The 18,949-nt window shown below is 46.1% G+C and overlaps 1 protein-coding gene across 2 annotated transcripts in view; it reads left to right on the forward strand.

The window, feature by feature from the left end:
* LOC126535914 (sushi, von Willebrand factor type A, EGF and pentraxin domain-containing protein 1-like) overlaps positions 1-18,949 on the forward strand; it is a 230,935-nt gene that overhangs the window by 23,293 nt on the left and 188,693 nt on the right. For both annotated transcript variants that reach the window (XM_050182766.3, XM_055073349.2), the window contains exon 3: positions 17,117-17,274. In XM_050182766.3, coding sequence (XP_050038723.3) covers positions 17,117-17,274 — 158 coding nt within the window. The remainder of the gene's footprint in view (positions 1-17,116; positions 17,275-18,949) is intronic.

Consider the following 18,949-nt stretch of genomic DNA (forward strand, 5'->3'; position numbering starts at 1 on the left):
CCACAAAACCAAACATGCCCATATTTAGAGAATGTGGAGCACCAAGTGTAAGTTACACATTAGTGGCCTGCGAAAGAACAAAAAAAAAAAACGTGCAGGTTGGCAAGGAGGTAACGCTGAAATGCTGGGCACTCCATGTCGCTGTCTTGGCAGCGGCAGCAGATGCTTGCGTCACCCGGTTGCTTCGCAATGCAAGTTGCTCCTCTTCAACGACGACTGTCAGTGCAAACACGTGGGACACACTGTCCGATCTGCTTACGCTGCTGGTTTTTGTTTGTTGCCCGACTAGCATGTGGGACGAAGGCAAGCACTATGCCTACAGTCGGACGGTTGAATGTGCCGCAAGCGACCAGTGTGCGTGTATGCTCACTGTTGTCATTTGGATCGTAGCTAATGTATAGTGTATAGTGTCAATGCGTTATGTTAGAGGTATGCTGAAGTGATTTGAATGCAGTCTTATTTCAATGCTGTCCTACTTGGTCATGGTTGCCATGTTACATTTCTCGGATGTGGCGGCCTGGTCAGTTGCATTGGGCAACAGCCTCTCAAGTTAAGCACCTGCTCCTAGAGTTCACACAGCGACATAGACCCTGTTTACACGCACCGCGATTGGTGCTCCCCGTTCCATCATTTCCTGCTGCAGCCGTGTGCAAATATTGCTTGTGGTCTTCCTCGGCCATGATTTGGTGTTAACAGAGACTATCACACGTGATTACACGGTGCGAAGTGTATGAGGTTGATATCCACATGGGTGGAAAGGCCTGCAAAAGTGCATGTAAAATGTTGATTCCCACAAAACAGACCATGTCCATATTGAGAGCAGGTGGGGCACTAAGTCTGAGGGACGCATTAGTGGACACCGAAAGAACAAAAAGAAATGTGCAGGTTCGAAAGGAGGTAACGTTAAAATTCCGGGAAGTTCATGTCGCTGTGTTGGCTATGGCAGCAAGTACCTGCGTCACCCGATTGATTCGCAGTACAAGTTACGGCGACTGTCAATGCAAACAGGTGGGGCACTGTCCAATCTACTGGCACTGCTGGCTGTCACTCGTTACTAGACCGCCACGTGTGACGTAGGCAAGCACTGTGCCTGAAGTAGGATAGCTGAATGTGCTGTAAGTGATCCGTAGTGCGTGAATGCCCACTGTTGTCATGTGGATCTTACCCAATGTACGGTGTGTTGTCCGAATATTTTGCGGTGATTGAATGGCGAGCCTCATTTGATAATGATCGCCATGTTATGTTTCTTGGATGAAGTGACCTGGTCAGCTGCATGGGCAACAGTATCTCGAGGTAACAATCTGGCTCCTGCAGTCCACACAGCGACAAAGACTCCCAATTTACACGCACAGTAATTGGTGCTCTGCCCGTTGGGCCTTTCCTGCAGCTGCGGGCAAATTATGCTTCTGGGCCTTCGTCGGCCGTAATCTGGCGTGAACGGAGACCAGCGCACGTGATTACATGGACCGAAGTCTTTGAAATTGATAGCCACATGGGTGGAAAGGCCTGCAGAAGTGGCTGCAAAATGATGATGTCCATATTAAGAATGTGGGAAACCAAGTATGAGTTACACATTAGCAGCTCCCGAAAGAACAAAAAGAAACGTGCAGGTTGGAAAGGAGGTAACGCTAAAATGCCGTGTAGTCCATGTCGCTGTGTTGGCTGCGGCAGCAGATGCCTTGCGTCACCCGATTGCATCGCAATGCAAGTTACGGCGACTGTCGATGCAAACAGGTGGGGCACTGCTCAATTTGCTTGCGCAGCTGATTGGCGCTCGCTACCAGACCGCCATGTGCGACGACGAAAGTGAGCAGTTTACGAGCTGGCGTTAACGGTTTCAGCGCATCTGGACATGCTAATTTTATTTCTGCTCTTGTAGGAGAAGGTGCACTGCTTTTCTTCTGCCAATAAAGTCGCACGTCCTGTTCACTCACTTGTGGCTTGCTTGTATTGGCGTTAGTAGAGACTCTTTAGTATCCTGGTAATTAAAACGCGGCAGCTGAGGCATGCCGCAAAGCCAGCAAGGCGAGCACGCCGCTTACCCAGCGTACCCCACCGGTACAAAGCGGCCATCTTGGATATTGCACTAAAAAAGATGCATTTCCGCTTTCTGTTTAAGTAGCGCCATCTGCCGGGCCCCTCGCTAAGTTCCATGCGCTGCCGCTTCTTATTTTCGTACCACTGTGGAAGGTACAGTTTCACTTCTCTAAAGTTGGTTCCTTATTCTATGTCTGCATCACCAGCAGGTGAGACTGCAAAGCATAGGCGGAGGCACGCCGGTACACTACCGACGAAGTCCGAGACCATCGCAACGCAGCGAAACGTTCGAAGCGAGCTCCTGCAGCGTCCTCTGGACAAACGAGATATTGCAATAATGCCGGTGTGTCGCCTTGCCTTGTTGCGACCTCATAAGCTGCAACATTACACTCGGAAGCTTAACGCAGCAACGCTAAACTCAGCAATATTTCGCCACAACACTAAACTCAGCGGCATAAGTCAGCGACACACTCATCGAAAAGTAATGCTCTCGCGTTGACACAGCATAAGAATTGTTTACGTGTCCCATAGTTTCTTTTTTGTTTCTCTGTGTGTATGGCTGCTGTAGATATTCACGTTATTGAATTTTCCAGAAAAGCAATTTCTTCCATCTTCTGACGAAGACTGCGCAGACGCCATGCGGAGGAGTCGATAGCAATCTTCAGTATTTCGCCATAGAGTAGAACAATACTACCCGTGCTGAACAGATTCGCGAACCGGTTCAGTTTTGTGAGCCTGTTTCTGAACCGCACAATCTTTTTATTTCTCCGAACCATAACTAAAGCGGAACGAAATCGGATCGCGCTGAACGTGAACCGAACGATGTTTTTGTTTCAGTTCGACAACCTGTGAACCCAAATGCGTTAGCTATTAGTCACGCAGAAAATTATGGAAATTGAAGTAGGGCACGAAGAAATACGAGTTTTTCAGCTCATAGAAATGCGGTAGAGAGCGTAATTTCAATGCCACAGAGCACTTCCTCGCCTTTGACGAGCGCCGTTGGCCCTTCGTTGTGGCCGACGTGCTCGGCCAGCATCATTTAGACTCAACGCCTTAAAAACAAACAACGCTGATGTCTTTAAGACATTGCCTAATGATTCATTTCAGTTTCCTCCAGATTGAAACTATCCCTTGAGAAATTTTTGCAATATCAGCACTCAGAGTTCGCTTCAGGTGCCCTGAGGCCAAAAAGGCGCTCCAAGACACCACTTTGTTCGACAGATGCCAAAAACAAAGGCGTGAATACAAAGTCATATTTGTGCTGAAACATTCGTTTAAGCTTCCGTAATAAGCCGAGTGATTCACTAGTGGCCAAATGAAAATATTGTTTATAATGGAGAGCAGTAAACAGTGCTGAACAACAGGACGAAGAGAGGGACACAGACCAGAGCGCTGACTAACAACCAAACCTTTATTCTTCAAGTCAGCGTATTTATACTTTTCTAGCGCTATCTCAAAGCGAAAAAGGAAGAAAAATTCAGCATGCGCAGGGGCAATAAATGGAAATCAATGAGATAGAAAGGCTACCTCCTTCGGAAGGAGAGAAATGGATGGAAGGCTTGCACATGCTTCGCTGCTTTTATGAATGTGAAAGGCTTCGGAAATAAGACGTGCACGGTCGTCACGGTATTTTGACAAATAGGTCACATCTTTAATAGACGGCTAGCAGCCGCATTCATCACAATGTTGTGATAATTGACTATTCCTAGCTTGTTTGGGAACCTTGTTTGAGCGTTCGCGCATGCGGTAATTGATTCACGGCCCCGTTTGACCGATGTAGAAACGCTTGCATAAAAAGGAATCTTATAAACCACACAGTCACAAAAGTCAACAACCAACCTCAGCCTGTGTTGCTCTTCTACATTTTTTTTGTTGTGCTCGGTCATCCGATTGACTTGGTGGCACAGGCTACCTAACTTATTTTTGGCACGCCTGCGCGCTGACAACCTTTTTGAGATTATGCGCAACCTATTGCACATATGGGATAACCGCAACCGTTTGCCGTGAGTGATTCTCAGGTTGAGCAGCTGCCGATTGCTTTCTTTTAAGGCTTGTTGCTAGGCTTAAGCGATGCTAGTTAAAAGCGGTAACGAGAAACCCCTGAGCTTCCGCCTCGCTACTTGCAATTCCAAGCTTACATCTACTTGGTAGCCACAAGGCATGATGAGGACCACCTTCATGCAAGATCTTGCAATACCGCACTTAACTATCTTTGAGTGCGCGGAGAAAAAGGGAAGAAGGCTCCTATGAGACCGAGGAGCATAGCCCCAACATACATGGTTGCTGGAGAACGAGAGCTCCTCGCAAGCGATGCGTCCTCGCAAGCGAGAGACGAAGCCGAAACGTCTTGGTTTTCGGCGAGAAGCTGTGTCAAAGGGGCGATGATGGACGCAAAGTTGCGGACGAATCGCCTAAAATACAAACAAAAGCCGAGAAAACTGCTCAGTTCTTTCATTGTTGTCGGCCTGGGAAACTCGGTGACGACTCGAAAATTTGCAGGGTCCGAAAGAGCATCTCGCTCACAAACATGGCCTAAGATTGTGAGCTTGAGTGCAGCAAAATGGCACTTCTTTAAATTGAGCTGCAGCCCAGCACTGTAAGAGAAGTGAGGACACTTGCACTTGCAAGGCCGGTGAGATGATAGTCGAAGCCCTTCTGAATAACTACGACGTCGTCCAGATGAGAAACGCACTGTGTGCCGTTTGAGGCCTCGAGATATGTCGTTCATGAGACGTTCTAAAGTGACAAGTGCGTTGTAAAGGCCGAATGGCATCATGTTCATCTCGTAAAACCTATCGGGAGTGACAAATGCAGTCTTGGAGAGGTCAGCTTCATTCATAGGTACTTGCCAGTACACCGATCTAAGATCCGAGGAATAAAAAAAAACTCAGCACCTTGCAGGCAGTCGAGGGAGTCGTCGTTTTGGCGTAGGGGATCATCACATCACATCACTTTATTACCTTAAAGAGCCCGGTTAGGGGGTATTACATAAGGGGTGGGTTTACAAATCAAGGTTACAGAGAGTGATCTTCATGAGAAACAAATGTAGTTAAGTTGTCCGCAAAAGTTGATGAACACGTGATGGCTGCAATGTTCCGGGGAAGGCCATTCCAATCCACTGCTGTGCGAAGAAAAAATGAGGCTGCAAAAGTAGTGGTGCGAGCACGTGCGCGTGCGATTGAGTAAGGATGCGACGTACGGGGGGATATGTGCGCCGGTGGGATGATATACGGTGCTTGATTGAGCGGACTGTGAAATAATTTGTGGAACAAACAAAGACTGGCGATGCGGCGACGCACAGAAAGATTAGCAAGATCAGTATTACGTTTTAGGGATGATATGCTTATGTCGTATGAATATGAAGAATGGATGAACCTAGTGGCACGATTTTGTACAGATTCTAGTTCGTTTCTTAAGTATGCTTGATGCGGGCTCCAGATGGGTGCTGCATATTCTAGTTTCGATCTGATGAGTGATTTGTACGCGAGAAGTTTTATGTCTGATGGTGCGTGACGCAAATGACGCTTCAAAAAACCAAGGGATCTGTTCGCGGATGATATGATATTGCTGATGTGTGCGTTCCATGAAAGGTCAGAGGATAAGGTGACGCCTAGATATTTGTATGTTTGAACTTGTTCGACTGTGGAGTGGGAGATTAGGTATGAGAATGATAGGGGATTAAGTTCGCGATGAAAGGAAACGAGCTTGCATTTAGTAGGATTAAGCTTCATTAACCAAAGATCACACCACTGTTGTACAAGGTTAAGGTCATGTTGGAGTGTAGTTTGATCAGAAATCTTTGTAATTGTGCGATAGATGACACAGTCGTCGGCAAATAAACGGATATGGGAGGATACATGTACAGGCAGGTCGTTAATATATATGAGGAATAGGAGGAGTGCGAGTACAGATCCTTGGGGGACGCCGGATGTTGCAGGGAGGGAGCTGGAGCGGCTACATTTAATTGAAACAAACTGGGAGCGTTTGTTGAGAAATGCTACGATCCATGCGAAAACGTTAGGGTGCAAATTCAGCTGGGAGAGTTTTAGTATAAGGCGTTTGTGTGATACTATATCGAATGCTTTAGCGAAGTCGAGAAAGATTGCATCGGTCTGAAGGTTGAGGTCGAGATTAGAGTGTAGATCATGAAGAAATATGGCAAGTTGGGTTTCACAAGATAAAGATTTACGGAATCCGTGCTGGGAAGGATGAAAAAAATTTTTAGTGTCAAGGAAGTGCATAATGTGAGAGTATATGACGTGTTCCATAATTTTGCATGGGACGCTTGTTAGAGAAATGGGGCGGTAATTTAGCGGGGATTGTTTGTTACCTGATTTGTGGACTGGAATGACCTTGCCCTCTTTCCAGTCGTCTGGTAAGATTCCTGTTTCAAGTGAAAGTGAAAAGAGCATCGAAAAATACACTGCAATAATTTCTTTAGTATTTTTTAACAGTTTTGAGTTAATGTCGTCGACACCAGCCGATGATGAAAGTTTTAATTTGTCAATGAGTGATGAAATGCCAGCGACAAAAATTTCAACAGGGGCCATCATTGGCAGTGTCGCAGTAGGTGGCGTAGGAAGAGGCAAGTCGGCTTCATCAGTGAACACGGATGAAAACGCGATGTTAAAAGTGTCAGCACAAACAGCGTCGCTCATAATTTCGTCTTTATCGCTTGTAAGTGTGATGTCATGTGTTTGTTGCGGGTTTATGACTTCCCAAAATTTTCTAGCGTTAGTTTTTAGAATTTTAGCTAAGGCTTTATGATAAAATGTTTCTCGCGCTTTCCGAATTGCAGTGTAATAAGCGTCTTCCGCAGAATAGTACCTGTCCCATGCGCTCGAACTTCCATCACATTTCGCAGTACGAAAAAGGCGCTTTTTCTTATTTTCGAGTCTTTTTAAATTTTTGCAGAACCATGGTTTATTTTTATTGGCAAGAAAGCTCGCCGTGGGGATGAATTTATTAGTCAGGTCAGTAATTTTGTCTTTAATCACTAGCCAGTTGTCATTGAGGGAATGGGAACCGAAATTGGATTGGAAAACAGGCAGAAAATCTCGGAATTCATTATTAATTGCTTCATAGTTAGCCTTATCGTACAAGTGAATTGTTTTGCGGAAGACGGGACGTGTTTTGGGGACGAAGTTAAAAGTGGTATGAATGACTTTGTGATCGCTTATTTCTCGTAAATATGCGATAGATTTTAAGCTTTCGGGGTTATTCGTTAGTAGAAGGTCTAGAATGTTTGAGGATTCACAAGTGACACGCGTCGGTTCTGTTACTTGTTGGATGAGGCCAAAGTTGAGACAAAGATTAATAAATTCGCTTGCTTCGGTATTTCCTGAAGTTGGTGAAGCCTGATTGAGCCAATTAATGCTAGGGAAGTTGAAGTCTCCATAAAGGAGGATGTGTGCATTGGGGTGTTTTTTAGTAAGCTGGGATAATATTTCATTAAGTTCGAGGGCGAAATCTGGATCAGTTCGAGGGGGCCTGTAGCATACCCCAAGTATTATTGCTTCGGGAGGGGCACGACACATTACCCATAGTGATTCCAGTTGTGAAGATGTAATGATTAGAGAGCATGATAGTTCTTTGTTAGTGGCGATGAGTACGCCCCCGCCACGTGCATTTTTGCTGTCGTGGCGAAAAATGTTAAAGTTCGGCAAGGGATATACGTCTTTGCGTGTGATTTCATTAAGGCGCCGATAATTTACAGGGAATTTGATGCGACCCACCTTTTGCTTCATCAGTACAACTAGGGAAGCCCAAGGGCTTTGTGAAGGCTGTATCAGGCCACGCGAAAGCATATCATTAATCTGGTCGTCAATGACGCAGCGTTCTGCGTGCCAGACTCGATACGGGCGCTGCCGCAGAGGTGTGTGTGTGTGCCGGCGTCGATATCGATGTAATGAACGATGGCGGGTGTGCGGCCCAAAGAAGGTTCTTGATGAACAAAAGATGTCCGAAAACGGCTGACGACGTCCAAGAGCTAGGTGCGCTGGTTATCGGAGAGTTGGGAATCAATTGACGGGTGGTAAAAGGCATATGAGGATGACAAAGCAGCGGAGGTAGCAGCTGCTTGCTGCCCCACGTGGACTGCGCCTTGTGGTTGCCCGTGATCCGTGACGCATGATGCTCGAGGTCTGGCTGCGACGTCAGCGTAGGTCAGAGGTGCAGAGACAGGCGGATGCTGCTGGGCTTTAGGTAGCGCTTTGGAAACTTGCTATTTGACGACTTGTCGAAGCGATCGAGCGAACGATTCCATAGGCTCCGGAATGCGCGGCACAAGAGAGCCTTGTCGGGCCACTTCCTCGTGAACGAACTACTATATTTCCTTCAGTAAGGAAGTGTGGTGACAAGAATCATCGCGCATGGCGAGAATCGGGATGCTTATCGTGTCAAAGTTTGCGCGTCGTTTAGAAATCCATTGTATTCTCAGCTCGTCGTAACTTTGGCAGTGCTGAATCACATCGGCGACCATCTGGGGTTTTTCGCAACGAAGATGTGGCAAGCATCGTCCTCTATTTCTTTCACTGTTTGCCTAATTTTGTCAGCTTCAGACATGGAGGCGTTGATACGGCGGCAGAGGTCTACAACATCTTCAATGTAGGCTGTAGTGTCTTGCCGTATTGCTGGGCGCGACCACGCAAGCGCTGTAATGCGCCGAGCTTGCGCGGAGTCGGTCGGCCGAATACTTTCGTGAAGCTCGTCCTAAATACGACCAGTAGGGAATATCACCTTCGTGTTTAAGAAACCATAGGTGGGCCGCATTGCTCAGCTTAAAGGACTGGCTGTCCTCGTAGGGGGACAGCCAGTCTACCACATCGTGGTCGTCGGTGCCGCTGAATAGAACAGCGTCTCGCTGCCTTAGAACGCCGGAACAGATGAGACTCAATGGTGAGGTAGCATCTTCTGGTGTCACGTGGTCAGGCATAGTCGAGGCTGGAGGAAGAGTCCGGGTGCGGAGTTCCAAGGTGAAACCTTAAACGAGCACCTCCATCAAATGCATGCACACGTTACACTCTAGGCGAGCATTACGACAGTCATCAAGGGACAAGAAAGCGGTCCGATCAACGGCCAAGCAGGACTAGCGCGAGCACCTACCAACAGTCTTCTTTCATACATTTTACTGGTGTCCCTATTTGTCCCTATGTAAGAAACTCTTTGACGCCGACTTAGAACACTGGGTATGTGCCACTCGATCTCTGCTGATCTGCAATGAACCTCTTCGACGCCAACTTGGGTGACTGCGTATCTGCCAGTAGGTGTGTGCCGTTCTCCAATGAAGGCCTTTGACGCCAACTTGCGTAAATAGTTACGTTTCACGGGGAGTTGCCACTCTACAATGTCAAAAACAATCCTTTATGTTTCTCCGATGCTGGGTGGAATCGAAGCTACGTCACAAGGGTTCGTCAAGGTAAGCCACCCCATGCATTAGCAGGCTGCACCGCATATTCACTGGGTATGTGCTGCTTTTCAATGAACGCCTTTCACGCCAACGGTTTTGCGTGGTGCGCCATGAATGCATTCTGTATGTGCCGCTCCTCAATGAACCTCTCCCCAACTTGGGTCACTGAGTACGTGCTACTGAGTCTACGCGTTCCTCAGCGTTTGCACGCACCGGCGAGCCATTTATCTCGAAGGCCACGTGCGGGCTTCGTGATGGCGGCGCCCGATGGCACCGAGTGTTCTTAGGGAACAGCGAAAGAGGACTGGTGCTGCCATGCACGCCTCATACGTAAAGCCTGTTACACATGAGGCTATTTCAATCGCACCGGAAGTGCGATTTTTGTCGCATGCGACAGAAATCGCGCCAACTACCGACCAAACGGTTGGTCAAACGTCACACCGATCGCGGCGATCACTGCGAGTTTTCATCCAAATCACACCGAGATCCGCGAGAGCTACTTCGCCGTTTGTGTTGGGAAATCGCATCGGTCGCTCAACACAACGTTACTTCTTCATCTATAAATACTGGCTCAGCGAGCCTTCAGCAGTGAAACTAAATAAGTGGAGCCGTGGATTGCGCAAGCGGTACGTGCTATCAGCACGGACACGTGAACAAGGAAGATAAAAACTCGTAGGTCAGATTCGGTTCAGTGATCTATATGTATTTGTTGACGCGATACAATGATATCAAGCTGCACTTTTTTATGTTGGCTTCGGGTGATGTTACTATGTACTTCTCCGTGCGCTTCCGTTATTCACACGCACCGCGTATTGCAAATACTGCGAGGTGTCCCTCACAAGGATACATGGTCTTCGTATGTCATCCCAATTTTCTGGGTTCTACGTCATCCCAATTTTCTGGGTTCTTGTGTACAAGCTACTCGCGGTATACGAAAACGCCCCAATTGTAGCGCGGAATGCGTTTTAGGATGGCGTAGTTTAAACAATATACAACTTCGGTCAAATGCTGTGTTCAGGGGATACGACATGACAGCATAATATCCGACGTTTCAACGCTACAATATGCACGCGACCATGTCGAGTTTGGGTCTTTAAGGGTCGGCTTTCATGCGTATTTTTCCCGGTGAAATATCTCATTTCGAGGTTCTGGTACTTCCGCTCCAAGACGTGACTGCTTACAAGCTCGTAAAGCGAACATGCAAACTAGATATCGTAATAAATTTTCTACAATAGCATATTCAACCTTTGACTAGGAATAGAATGTTAATGTGCAATACGCATCATTTAAAAAGCTTCATCTCTTTTTTCTGATTATGATTTTTTTCATGCACAAAAATCAATAAACCCTCAATGTGTTGCAGACTTTGTATCCTTACTGTACTTGTATTAACCTTTAAAAAAGTAATGCTTTAAGACTTAAGAGTAAGAATTTAAAAAGGTACTTACATATTGCATTTACTTCTGTGCATTGAATATTTGTTTACGCAGGCCGTAACATATCGCAGTATTCTAAGAAACTACTTAGCCATAAACACCCCTGCCTTTCTCTGCCTCTTTCTCTACCTCCTGTTAAACACATGCAACAATGTGGAAAGCAGGCAAACACTTTGTATTTATAAAGAGTAGATAACACGTACATTCAAAAAAAGCAAATGAAAATCATGCAATGAAGTTAGCCACTTACATTCCTTCCTGCGAATGATAGCACCGTTTCAAATGCGCATGTTTCTTGCACGTCCACAGCTAGCAAAGTGTGCAGGCACATCACGAGACATAGGCCGTCTCCAACAAGCCGGTGGCAATGTTGCTAATAAGGTTGTATTTACATGTATTACTACATAAACTCCTATAACCATATCCCGAATTACTACCTCTATAAAATAAGTATCACGCAACTTGAAAATATAGCGAGAAAGCATGACATTTGTTTATCTGAATCTTCCTTTTTATAAGACTATGACATCCAGCAGCTTAGTGTTTTATTTCATGGTGTAATGTAATGGCATGTGTGTGCAGGCGCCCCGAAATTTCACTCAGCCTAGCTCACGCACACTCAGGCTCGGCCAAGCTTTCTCCGACTCATATTCACTGAAATTCTACTCAGCCAAGATTACTTCCACATATATTAACCAAAATTCTACTCAGCTGAACTTAATTTGACATATATTCACCAAATTTCTACTCAGCCGAGCTTGCCGACTCGTAATCACCAAAATTCAACCCAGCCAAGCTTGCTGTTAGTCATATTCACCAAAATTCTACTCAGCCAGGCACACACGAACTCAGCCTCAAGGTTCGGTCCAAGTGTGTGAGCTTTTGTTTAAATGAAGTCACCGAGCTATGTATAGATTACATTAAAGTTGTGACATGTGCGGTGCATAAGCACACATTCCATATGAGTCTTTGTTGCATCGGATGAAAAACAAGACCATTCTACGCATTGCAGTTAGTTTTATAGGATTTAATTGCCCGCTGCGCGAAAGCTTCGCCTCATATCCATTCCGACAAGAGCACTGGATCGTCATCGTGTTTTTTGCCGATGCTACCGGCTATCTTGACCATTACTGGGTTGCCACATTTTGTAAATTTCAACACAATTACTGTTGCGCAATATATTTAAAAAGAATGGTTGCATCCCTACAAGTAGAACAATCAGAAAATTATACAAACACATGCGTATATTAAGACGCACCCAATTTCTGCATAAATTTACGAATGGAATCTTACTTTGGCCGAGTTGGCCGCCATCTATTGCAAAAATAAAAGCGCTGGCCAACACTGCAATAAGACCACGCATACTCATGCCGCTTGCCAGGTATATGGGCTGTAAGAGAAACACACGGGGAACCTAGCACCTACCTCGAGGTAGCAGCTACGGACGCTGTTGCATTCCGGAGCGGCCACTCAAGTGTGTTCAGTCTGTGCTTGTACTTAGGACACACTTTTTAGATATGTAAGCATTGCTATGGTTACCCAGCGAGGAAACTCTTCGTCTGTCCTTCCTTCGCGTAAGACGATCGCTTTCAAGATAGAACCAGCCGACTGTCGACGAAGACGACCATGAACGCGCGAGCAATGGCACGAAAATTTGTGGGTAGGCCAACCTGAAATTTCTGGGTACGCCAACATGAAATTTGTGGGTAGGCCAACCTGAAGTTTGTGCGTAGGCCAACCTGAAGTTTGTGGGTAGGCGAACTTGAAATTTGAGGACGGGTCAACTTGAAATTTGGGAATGGGCCAACTTGAAATTTGGAAATGGGCCAACTTAGACTTGCGGTGGGCCAACTAAAATTTGAGGGTGGGCCATATTAAATTTGGGGTATCTTGGGGTGGCCTAATGTTCAACTGAACGCTGCTGAGCATCCTTCAATTTATGAACACCTCGCGGGCAAGCGAGCGCGTTGAGACTATTGGCGCGTTTTCATTTCGCCTTACCGAAGCAGTCAGAACGCAGGCGAGAGCTTGTGTGGACAAGGAACGCGCATAGCGCAGGCTTGCGTGAGCGACAGCGAGAGGGACATGGCATCGCGGCGACGCACTTGCCCCTTGCGCAACGCCTCACGCACTGCTGCGGCAGCAGCCGTGTTCGACCGCTCTGTTCCGTCGAGGCGCGCTCGTGCCTGGTGTTCCGGCTCAATTGGTACAATTGCATTGAAGGGCTTGGATGCAATATATGTCAGTTGTCTACTAAAGCCTCGCACTATTTCCCACCGGAAAGGCCATGGATAGACGTGCTTTAGCGAAGACAGACAAGTAAATAACACTAAGCAAGAACGAAGTCACAGCTGAGCCAAACAATGCTAACGTTTTAATATTCAATTCTCAGAATTTCTATAATCTTTATTGCCGATATAAAAATTTATTGTAGTCTCCTCAAAAATTTCACACTGTTTGCATGAGTTCGCCGCTTGTTGCCCACCTTGCCGTTGTGGACGTGACACCATATTCCTTGGTGTCTCAAGGCGAAACACGATGAGTATGCGTCGTTCCGCGCCTGGATATCCAACGACGCAACCATCTCATCGATTCTTCTCACTGACCAAGATCATGTTTGCTCGATTCGTTTGGTAGTAGGCTCCACGACAGCATGATCTTGTGGGAGGCGCAGCTAGAAGAGTAGGCAGTGTAAGACGAGACAAGAGGAGATTGACGTATCAGTGGCGCATCAGACGCATGCATCTTCTGTCAAAATGTTCGATGCCTACGCAGCAAAGCAAATAAGTTTTTTTAAAGCGAAATCCTTAAGTGGCTCATGGGTCGCAAAATACGTTGTCCGGGGTTATCGAAAAATTGACCGTCCGGCGTTATGGCAACAAAATTAAATGGACTAAAATTGATGGTACCAACTACGACCATTGGTGGAACTCGTACCCTCGACCTTTGGTGGAACCTCAATTGAATGACACCAAAAGCGATGATGCCGCCATAGATAGTGGAACCCCAATCATTGGTGGGAATCGAAGCCATGACCTTCGGTGTTCACTGAGGCCAATTAAGACACAGGTAATTAGGATGTAATCAGTTAAGGCACTCGAACCCATGACCTTCTGTGGTATAAAACAACAGGACGTAACAACGCATTCGAATGCGAATGTCGAGTAATTTAATGAATGTCTCGTGAGCGTACAAGAAGAAAGGGAACCGAGGGACCCGATTTTTATTAATCACATCATAAGAAGCCAACAAAGACACCAAGGACAACGGAGGGGAAATTCCTTACACTTACTAGTTGAAGTAAACAAATAATAAATTAATGGAAATTACTTACCTACAAAAGTGTACATAATGCATGCGTCTTTGGTATAAAGCACTCATAATGCACAACTAAACGAATGAAAATTGACTTGTAACCTAAACAAATCTAGGTGTACCTTTCACTAATTCACGACCAGGTAGCTTCACGCTCAGGTAAGTCGTGAAACAATCAAAATTAAATTATGGGGTTTTACTTGCCAGAACACCGATCTGATTATGAGGCACGCCGTAGTGGGGGACTCCGGAAATTTGGACCACCTGGGGTTCTTTAGCGGGCACCTACATCTAAGTACACCGCTGTTTTCGCATTTCGTCGCAGACGAAATGCGGTAGCCGTAACCGGGATTCGATCCCAACACCACAGACACTAATCAACCATGGCGGGTAGCTCATGAAACATTATGCTCCGCCGAGAATCTTAGTCGAACAAGGGTGGTGACCGTCATTTGCAGTGCCTCGAGGAAGTGCATGCAGCAGTATGACTATACCTTATTTCCTGTTTATGATCATGCCACATCAACCGATTTATCGTGATTAAATCATCAATCGAAAAACTGGAAAGCTAGAATTGCCCCGAACAGGGCACTACAGGTAATAAAATCGCCTTCAGCGCTTGTCGAATGGGCGGCGCAGTTGACCTGCCGAGGGGGGCCGAGCCCCTCCTCAAAAAATGAAGGAGGGTCGGGCTCCCCACCCGGCGCCCCTGATTTCAAACACTGCCAAGCGCTGGAAAACGTGCTAGACTTTAGGAAACTGTTAAAGATGCTTGTGAGCACGCAGGCTTTCGCCTTCGTCCTCTTTAGCGTAGGCTAAAGTGACTTTCAACTTTTATTTCCAAGTATTCTTTGTTCTGCTCATTCTGTAGTAGTCTTACGGGACACCTTGTTTTTACGAGGAATACCATCTATTGTATATTTTCCTGCGCATCATAACATCTTTAGTATGGAGTGACGTTATTCCTACAAGAAGCAGAAAGGCGGTCCTTATCGCTGTTGATTGCGCGATGGAATATTTCCACCGTTTGGATCTAGAGTGCGATCACGAGGCTGTTTAGATGGACATGCGCTGTTGAGGTGCGTAACGGTTGTTGTTTGGTGCATTCTATGTAGCACCTGACATAACTCCTGCAGCGTTTGGTCTTATCCTGGCATCAATAGAAACCATTATAACTTCCATATAACCACAAGATATTAATTAGTGGAGACCTTTGTCTACCCGCAATTTCATCGAATGATAATACTGTCTGCCAGAATTCATTTTACATTTCTGAAATACATCACTCCTTGATCGACTTTATCTCCTTTAATTTCTTGCAGCAGCTAAACTTCACTGGGAACGGCTGTGGCAACGCTCTGCATCTTTGTCGCACGAATCTTGATGTTTGCTTCACGCGTAGCAACGTTCATCTGGTAGCGCCAGACAAGTTCCATGCTCCTTTAATTGTTCCTTTAACTCTGGTACCACAAAAAAGCAGCATCCGTTCCGATAACTTTTCCCTTGGAGACTGCGTTGGCTTGTGACATTATCTTGAAGTCGTTGAATGATCGCTCGTAGACGGTGCGCTCATGCTGATGACGAGATTAATTTGTTTAGGGAAGTCATTGAAGATGGCATACGCATATTGATACTTACATGAACATGCAAAAAGTCGTAGTTCTTTCATTGGTTTTCTAAAGAACTAAAAACGCCAATAAAACTGAAGGACCGCGCACACAGAAATGCAAGGCAACCAGGCCTAGATGAATGAGAACTTGAATTTAGATGTTGTCGTTGTCTTTGCAAATGTTATTATAGCATTGATCACTACAACATTGAATATATTTCAATACACGTGATTCACGTGACACGTGATTCAATATATTTATGAAGCCACGTGCGCTTTCTCATTCTTCTAAAAAGGGCGCCGAGGATGTATGTGTTGTTGATGAAAGTGACAATTTTGTCTGAAACGCTTCTGATGTCATTGCAGAACATTTCTATTCGGTATTTGATGTAAAAAATGGTTCTAGTTTAGTAACTTTCCTTCTCCGTCTGGTGTGGTATTTACCCTATCAGTAAATGAAGACCTTGTTCTCAAGTGTATGAAACGCGTCAAACACTCCCTTCCTTGTGGTGCTGATGGTATACCACCATCACTGCTTAAGACGGCTTCTTACAAGCATCTTTGACAGTTTACTAATGTCTCGTACGTTATCTAGTGCTTGTCAGTGCTTTAAGTCAGGGGCCCAGCCCCCCTCTATTTTTTGATGAAAGGCAAGGACCCCCCTCGGCATGTCAACTGCAGTACCAATTCGACAAGCACTGGACGCAATTTTTTTACCCGTAGTGCCCTGTTCGGGACAATTCTAGCTTTCTAGTTTCTTTATTAAGGATTTAATCGCGATTAATCAGTTGGTGTGATCATAAACATAAAAGCACATATTGTCGCACTGCTGCATGCATTTCTCCGAGGCACTGCACCACCCTTGTTCGACTGATATTCTCGGCACAGCATAGTTAAGGTTCACCTTGATTTGTTCGAGACACAAGTTAATTTTCCTTCGTTTAGTTGTGCATTATTATGAGCGCTGTGTTATACCAAATATGCGTGCATTTCGTCCACATTTGTAGGCAAATAGGTGTGAAACCATAAACTATATTGTTTTAGTAGTGCCTCAGGTTGTCAGTGAAGCAAGGCAACTCATGTTCTGTGTCACATTCTCGAATTGAATACCTCTTCTATTCGATTCATATTCGAAATTGCTAGTGTTCGTACACACGACATATTTGAGTTTCGAAGTGTTCGAGCAGCGAGAAACGTGGTTTACTTTGGCCACAGATTTCGCCGCTCATAAACAACAAGAGTTGAAGCAACCTTTTCCTTTCGTTGCGTACACGCGTTCTCAAGACACCTCGACTCTTCCCTGGCTCGCAGTGGTGCACGCCAACTTCCTAAAGGAACCAGGAAACAAGTGCCAGTTGGTGAGGCTGACGCAAGGCGTGCAGTACCTGAACCACCATGCAACCAACACGGGTGCGGGTCTGCAGAAGGCGCACGAGCTGTTCCACGACAGCCGCAAACACACGCGCAAGGTGAGCGCTTCACTTGCAGTAATACTTTGATCGCGATTCGTACAAATTTCCTGAAACAATTAAGCAAGGCCGCAGTAATGGCCGTTTTGCGTAAGGACAGATGATTATCTCACGCTTTCGCTATGGCGTTGTGTTCGTCGTCAAGGGAGTACGCACTGCCAGCAACAACAACAAAAAAAAAAAAAAGTCATTGAAGCTTGCGCTATTGCCCCTCATGTAACATATATCAGTGCATCTTATACAGGTCTAAGGAAAAAAAGAGCTTACCTTAATCGGTGGCCATCGATGGCCTCGTTTCGGCGAATATGATGTGGCCATATACATATATTTTTTAATTTAAAGATTTGTATATATTCTGTAGTATAATCAGTTCGTAATTGTCGCGACACAAGCTTAAGCGTGTTTAGCCAACTAGCCTGCTGTCGATTTCTTAGCACAAAACAAACGAGCAGCCCGTATAGAAATCACAGGGAACAACCCCTACAGTCGACGGTCGTCGTGTTTTTGCAATGTCACAGAAAGCTCTGAGTGTTTCGACAGTCAGATTCAGCCAACACGGCCATCAGGGGACATTCTCTGCTCGCTTCACCGCATTGACGGGAAGCCCACACTATCCAAAGAGTGCGCTCACCGGAAATCGATCGACAAAAATCGGCGGCAAGGGACCCATACAAGTATGGGTCCCTTGCTCGAAATAAATATTGTTGCAAGTTAGCGCCTGTGTGTGTCACGTCTCACTTTCGTCCTTGTCGTTTTAACGCGCTATAAGCCTCACGATGTCTTACCAACAAGCCCAAATCACTGCTTTACCTCATGCGTGTGCTGCACCCGTGTCACGGCTCACTGTGTGCGGCGATGAATGGAACGGATGCAAGCACCGGAAACTCGACGTGCCTAATTGTCACGCTCGTCTGCATGAAAAGACGTGACCGTCGGGTGTTTGCGACGGGATTATGACCCAGTGCAAATCCTACTGTCATTTGCTCTACGTTGACCCCCTATACGCCAGGGAGCGGTTTCTCTCCGAATTCCTGTGTGTGGGTTGACCACTGTGTTGACCCGGCGTTACCTACGCTTCAAGGGCGTAGCCAGGGGGGGGGGGGGGGGGCTTATGATTTAGCGCCCCCCCCCCCCCGAAAGTTCTTCGTGCTGTCTTGCACCGCCGACCAGAACAACCCCGGCGGAGGAAATAATTCTGGATTTTGTCTAGAATGTCGTTTTCATGCATGCTTGAAAAGACATTTCGGCGCGATCATTGCGAAATCTGGCTGGATTTCGTGGCAACGCCCATGCACCGGCAGTCACATAACGCGAGAAGCCCCATCCAAGCACAAAGTTTCATGGGCGTTTCGGTGGCGAGCGGGCTCATTGCGGCATCTCGCGGAGTTCGTGGAGTATACGGAGTGAAAGGATTTCAATTCCGAAACTTTATGGGCCTGAAGTTCTCATAAACTTTTGATACAAAAGGTGCATTGACATTTCCAAAGTCGGGCTTTAGAGTTTCAGTTCCGGAACGTTGTGGGCTTAATGCTGTTAATACATTTGACAGCAAAGGTGCATTGACTTTTCTAATGTCGTGCATCGGACCATACAACGAGACAAGCCAAATCGACACACTATCAGGCAAGATGAGTAGAGTGTACTACTCTAAAGTTGACAAAGCACACAGCCAGGT

The sequence above is a fragment of the Dermacentor andersoni genome, chromosome 4, assembly GCF_023375885.2.
Source record: "Dermacentor andersoni chromosome 4, qqDerAnde1_hic_scaffold, whole genome shotgun sequence".
Lineage (NCBI taxonomy): Eukaryota > Metazoa > Arthropoda > Arachnida > Ixodida > Ixodidae > Dermacentor > Dermacentor andersoni.